Source organism: Humulus lupulus, chromosome 2 (genome assembly GCF_963169125.1).
Source record: "Humulus lupulus chromosome 2, drHumLupu1.1, whole genome shotgun sequence".
Classification (NCBI taxonomy): domain Eukaryota; kingdom Viridiplantae; phylum Streptophyta; class Magnoliopsida; order Rosales; family Cannabaceae; genus Humulus; species Humulus lupulus.
In genome coordinates, this window is record NC_084794.1 from 2,757,816 (window position 1) to 2,764,078 (window position 6,263).

General features: G+C 37.7%; 1 protein-coding gene across 1 annotated transcript; it reads left to right on the forward strand.

Annotated features, from left to right (window-relative positions):
- Positions 1-505: 505 nt before the first annotated feature.
- LOC133816886 (protein argonaute 5-like) lies at positions 506-6,263 on the forward strand. The gene is made up of 21 exons (XM_062249209.1): positions 506-1,039; positions 1,563-1,774; positions 1,859-2,005; positions 2,157-2,290; positions 2,379-2,488; positions 2,639-2,742; positions 2,879-3,017; positions 3,105-3,329; positions 3,425-3,496; positions 3,612-3,731; positions 3,831-3,987; positions 4,081-4,202; positions 4,289-4,426; positions 4,503-4,645; positions 4,731-4,793; positions 4,875-4,938; positions 5,053-5,188; positions 5,272-5,345; positions 5,434-5,528; positions 5,616-5,647; positions 5,752-6,263. The coding sequence occupies exons 1-21, from the start codon at positions 572-574 to the stop codon at positions 5,919-5,921; spliced, it is 2,925 nt and encodes a 974-aa protein (XP_062105193.1). The 5' UTR covers positions 506-571; the 3' UTR covers positions 5,922-6,263.

Consider the following 6,263-nt stretch of genomic DNA (forward strand, 5'->3'; position numbering starts at 1 on the left):
CCAAATAAGTAAATTCTTTTTTTTTATATATATATATATTAATCTACCCGAGACGAAAGACATTTTATACTTTACCAAGACAATAAGGTTAAGATTGTTTTTTTAATAAGAATATTACTGTTCTCTGCCAAACAAAAGAGAGAAAAACAAACGCTAACTAAAATATTAATGCCAAACAAAAGAAAAACATAACCTTGAGAAACTAACTGACCCACTAACACAAATGCCGAACTATATCCCTTCTTTTTCGAATTTTTTATTATTAATAATTTTAAATAGTTAGATAAGAAAAGATAACACCATAATAGTAGGGACAAATTTGTAATTACGGAAAAAACTATGGTCACATTTCTTAGCTCAGTCATGCCCACGTCTCTGGCTTTTCAAATTCTAAACTTCAAAGAAACTTCCACATTTTATTAATAATAATATTTTTTTTAATAAAAAAATGAAAATTTTAGTTTTTTTCGTATAAAAGTAGACTCTCAGTCCACTCACTCTTATTTTCCATTTTTCATTTCCCTCCAACTGCTATCTCTTTCTCCGAACTCTTCTCTCAGAGAAATCTGAAATGTCTAGTCGTGGTCGCGGTCGCGGTCGTGGCAGTGGTGGTCGGCGATCGGAGAATCGTCCCGATCAGCCTGCTCCTTCTCAACCATTTCAGCAGGGAGGAGGAAGTGGTGGTGGTGGCCGAGGACGAGGGGGAAGGACTGGCGGTTATGCTTCAACTCCTGTACCACCGCCAGTGGTTTCACATGCTCCTGCTCCGATGCCGCAACCTCCAATTCCTTCGACTCCGGCGCCGGCACCGGCGCCGTCGTCGTCGACTGCTGGCCCTTCCACGGCTGCTTCGTTGAGCCGTGAAGTTGAGAAACTCACATTGCAGGATCCGGCGGCGACTGGGAGACTTCCGCCGGAATCATCGAAATCTGTGAGGTTTCCGGTCAGGCCTGGCTACGGTAAGGTTGGGAGAAAGTGCGTAGTCAAGGCCAATCATTTTATAGTTCAAGTTGCTGACAGAGATCTGTGTCACTACGATGTGAGTAACTACGATCACTATTTTGATCCTTAAATTCGTCTTTTTATTTTGTTTTTCAGTGTTTTTGTCGTTTTCATTTCGTTATTGTGTTTTATTCAGCTGTTCATCTTTAGGTTTCTACAGTTTCTGTTTGCACGTTTCGTTGTTCTTTTTGAAATTTTGATTGTTTACTCTTTCACTGAATTGTTTTCTATTCTATTTCCAGGAAAAACTTTTACTCGTCACTTGTATTTTTTATTATTACTCCTTTTAAGCTATGCATTTTTTTATGAGGTTTTCTTCCTTTTTTCCGATAGCAAATCATATTTTCAGGTATCCGAACATATATTATATTCAGTTATCGAAACAAAAACACTGATAGCAAACTATATGTTATGTTATCCGAATGTACATTTTGCTATCAGAACATATGAATGATTTTTTTTTTAATAAATACAAATCCTAGTATAAAGCTGGTCAATCTATATGATTTATCAATCACTTTATCATTTTCATAATCCTTGAGAGCTAATTATTTTTACAGGTATCTATAAGTCCTGAGGTAACATCCAAGAAAGTAAACCGTGACATTATTAACCAACTGGGTACTCTCTACCGTGCTTCTCATTTGGGTAATCTGAGAGTTGCCTATGATGGCCGGAAGTCTATCTACACTGCTGGGGAGTTGCCATTTTCCTCCAAAGAGTTTATCATTAAGTTGGTTGACAATGATAGACCAGCTGGAACCTCCAGGAGGTATTTCGTTAAGTTTGATTAATTCTATTTTCCTTTTCATGTACTCTTTTCTGATTCGATATTTTTGGCCTTAATTTGTCGTAGGGAACGTGAGTTTAAGGTCACTGTCAAGTTTGCATCTAAGCCCGACCTACATCACCTGCGACAGTTTTTGCAGAGCAGGCAACTTGATGCTCCTCAAGAAACAATTCAAGCACTGGATGTTGCTCTCAGAGGAGCTCCGTCGGAACTGTAATTTGATACTGCCTTTAGACTTTAGTTTCTTACTGTTTCATTGTTTTGGTTTGTGTATGTTCTGTAACCTTATAATAATGTACTCTGTTTGTTGTTAAAGTGCTGTGCTTAGTATTAAGGCTTAAGTGTATATGTATCTTAACTGTAGGTATACTGTCGTTGGGAGGTCCTTTTTTCACCCCACACTGGGTCGTCCTGGTGAGCTTGCCGATGGCATAATGTATTGGAAAGGGTACTATCAAAGTTTGAGGCCAACTCAGTTGGGGCTTTCTCTCAACATTGGTATTGTCTTTAGCTAGTTTACGTTTTTATGCTGTTGTCTAGATGGTTTTTGACCCAGTGGACTGACGATTTATTTTTTGAATTGTAGATGTTTCAGCAAGGGCTTTCTATGAACCCTTAAGGGTAACTGACTTTGTTATCAAAAACTTTAATGTGAGAGACGATCTAAGGCCATTGCATGATCAAGTCCGGCTCCAGGTGCTTGTTTTGCCTATATTGTCAAATGAGTTGATTTCAAGATGATGGTTTTATGAGTTAATTGTAGTTAGCTCGGTTAATTTAGAGTGTGGTGGTTTTCTTATATGTTAACATTATTAAAAATATTAATATCTATTTTTACTGCTGCAGCTAAAGAAAAATTTGAGAGGGATTAAAGTGGCATGCAGTCATCTGCAGAATACGAGGACGTATAAGATTACTGGGGTGTCAACAGAACCATTGAACAGATTAATGTGAGTATTCTAATGTTGGTATGTGCCTATGTGTTATTATTTGATTTTAATATTTTGTGAAGATCTTTCTTGGTGGTATTTTAAAACTTCTTTACTTGTACTTTCAAATTGTTTTACTAACTTGTTTATATTTTAGGTTTACTCTTGATGATCAGGCGACACAGACTTCAGTTGCTGCTTATTTTCAAGACAAGTACAGAATCAAACTGAAATATGTGACATGGCCTGCTCTGCAAGCAGGAAATCCAGCAAAGCCTATTTACTTGCCCATGGAGGTTCCCATTTTTTTGTGTGCTAAGTTAAGTTGTATTGGACAGCAACTATTTTCATTATTATATTTCTAAATGTTGTGTCTGTTATAGGTTTGTACAATTGTTGAGGGGCAAAGATACACTAAGAAACTCAATGAAAGGCAAGTAACAAATCTACTGAGGGCTACCTGTCAACGGCCACATGAAAGGGAAGGAAGCATTCGGCAAATTGTTCGGCAGAACAATTACAGTGGTGACAAGCTTGTTGAGGATTTTGGAATTAGTGTTGCAAGTGATATGACAATGGTCGATGCTCGGGTTTTGCCCCCACCATTGGTATTTTCAATTACAAGCTTGTTCTTACTTTTGATGAATGAGTTCTACACTTTCAATGGGAACTAATTCTTTTTTTTTTTCTTTTTTAAATGAAGCTTTTATACCATGGTACTGGGAGGGAGGCTACTGAGCAACCTCGATTCGGGCAATGGAATATGATCAATAAAGTAAACGATCTGCCTTTTGGATTTGTATTTATGATCTTCATAACTCCATTTTGATATGATGTATGTTAAGAGGTATAATTCATTGACTCTTATTTTACATTTTGGGTGATGATAGAAAATGATCAATGGTGGCCGCATAGATACTTGGACATGTGTGAACTTCTCACGGTACAGTTCCGATATACACGATCGCTTTTGTGGGGCATTAGTCGATATGTGCCTCAGTCGAGGAATTGTATGGTTGCTGCATCTTTCTGTCTCATTTCTTTTTCTGTAAATTTCTGTTATTGATTGTTTATAATTGAAATTTTTATCATTTTTGGATACTTGGAAGGCCTTCAATACTAGACCAGTTATTCCCTGCCGCCCTTGGCAAGCTAATCAAATTGAGAGGGCCTTGAGATCTGTTCATGAGGAATGCACGAAGATACTTGGCAACAAACCACTGCAGTTGTTAATAATTATCTTGCCTGATTTTACTGGTTCATATGGTGAGCGACATGACCAAGACCTGTAACTATAAAGTTTGAATTGCCATTATAACATTTTGTTTTAGCTAAAATGACGTTACTTGCCTGTTCCAGGGATGATCAAACGAATTTGTGAAACTGAACTTGGAATTGTTTCACAATGCTGCCAGCCTAAACAGGCAGTAAAGCTCAATAAGCAGTATTTGGAGAATCTTTCTCTTAAGATTAATAACAAGGTTCATTTATCTGAATTCTTCTTTTAGTTATTCTTTGTTGCAAGTGTTGGTGGTGTTGTGTTTATGTTTTGTTCCTCTTTATATAGGTTGGCGGCCGGAACAGCGTGTTAAGTGATGCTCTTAATAGGAAAATTCCTTTTGTGTCTGATGTCCCTACGATAATCTTTGGCGCTGATGTAACGCATCCACAGCCTGGAGAGGATTCAAGCCCTTCAATAGCAGCCGTAAGTAAAATTAATCATCTCCTGCTTTATTGTTTTAGTTCATTGGATAACACCTTAATTGTTTTACTTGAATCAGGTGGTTGCTTCGATGGATTGGCCTGAGATAACCAAATATAGAGCGCTGGTCTCCGCACAGCAGCACCGTGAGGAGATTATCCAAGATCTTTATAAACTAACTATGGATGATAAAAAGGGCAAAGTACATGGTGGAATGATAAGGTGAGTAACCGTGTGTCTTATATTGAACTTTTCAGAATATTCTCTATTATGTTATACTAAATCATTTCTATTTTCCTCCAAATAGGGAACATTTAATTTCTTTCAGAAGAGCAACTGGAGCCAAACCTCACCGGATTATATTCTACAGGTTAAATTGCACTCTTGATAAATATTTGATGTTTTTCATTACTGCCTTAACTGACTCTGTTATGTGCTCTCTGTGTGGCAGAGATGGTGTTAGTGAGGGACAATTCAGTCAAGTGTTGCTTTACGAGATGGATGCTATAAGAAAGGTATTTACTATTATTGCGAAATGATCGAGGCCTAGCCATTAGAGCTGGTTTCATTCATGTCACAAAAACCATGGCTGCGACTCTTACGGTGTTCACTTATCTGTTTTTATGTAGGCTTGTTCTTCGCTAGAGGAAGGATATCTTCCTCGAGTTACGTTTGTTGTTGTTCAGAAAAGGCATCATACCCGCCTTTTCCCGGCTGATTACAACAACCGTGATTCGATGGACAGGAGTGGCAACATTCAACCAGGTTTAGTTTGTGATTCCATTGTGCCAATTTATTTGTATAGCTAAATTTCTAAGGAAATCTAATTGATTTAGTATTGCATATAGGCACTGTTGTCGATACCCAAATCTGCCACCCAACTGAATTCGACTTCTACCTCAACAGTCACGCTGGAATTCAGGTCCTAATTTTATGATTCGGCAATGTTGTATGTCTTTGTTAATTAACATGAAATATTAACGAAAGTTCTTTCTTATATATTTCTACAGGGAACCAGCCGTCCTACACATTACCATGTCTTGTTCGACGAGAACAAATTCAATGCCGATGCCTTGCAAGTTCTCACAAACAATCTCTGCTACACGTAAATACTCCTATTTCCCCTTTCATTTTTCGTTCTTCTATTTCATCTTTTCTTTTTCTTGTTCTTGACCTGAATTCGGTTTTTCAGGTATGCGCGGTGCACCAAATCAGTGTCCATTGGTACGAGCTGTATCTTCGATTTATTTTCATCTACTCTTTTTTTTAGTTTTCATCACTGTCGTGCCATTGTTGCTATCGAGTATGACAATGTATTTCATGTGCAGTTCCTCCGGCCTATTATGCTCATTTGGCTGCATTTCGTGCTCGATACTACATCGAAGGAGATGTTTCTGAAGACGCCTCTTCAGCAAGTGGTGGTAGAGCTGGTCCAAGAACGTACCGTCCCCTCCCGGTGATCAAAGATAACGTTAAAGATGTGATGTTCTATGTCTAAGATTCAAATCTGTTTATGGGAAAGAATACTTAGTTCTTGGTAACTGTTCCAACTCTTTTGGTTTGGTTTGGTTTGGTTTGGACTTTGGAGGAGAATGGGGATTTACTTTTTGATGGACTTTACTTGAAATAGGTCATTTGGTTTTTTTGAGAAATTTCAAGTATATGGGTTTATACACAACACAAGTGTGTTGACTGAAAAGTGTAGAGCCATGAAAGTTTGTTTTTGCATAGTCGATAGTAGTGGTACATATATGCTCTGCAAATGTAAAGAGACCACAGGAACAATAGTTTCTAACTCGAATCTATTTTGGCACTAATGGTTTACAAGTTTGTTTATATA

Bases quoted from the DNA above. Each gene is read 5' to 3' on its own strand.
- LOC133816886 (XM_062249209.1), top strand. From the start codon at position 572: ATGTCTAGTCGTGGTCGCGGTCGCGGTCGTGGCAGTGGTGGTCGGCGA. The intron at 1,040-1,562 runs GTGAGTAACTAC...TTATTTTTACAG, and splicing joins GAGATCTGTGTCACTACGAT to GTATCTATAAGTCCTGAGGT. The intron at 1,775-1,858 runs GTATTTCGTTAA...AATTTGTCGTAG, and splicing joins CCAGCTGGAACCTCCAGGAG to GGAACGTGAGTTTAAGGTCA.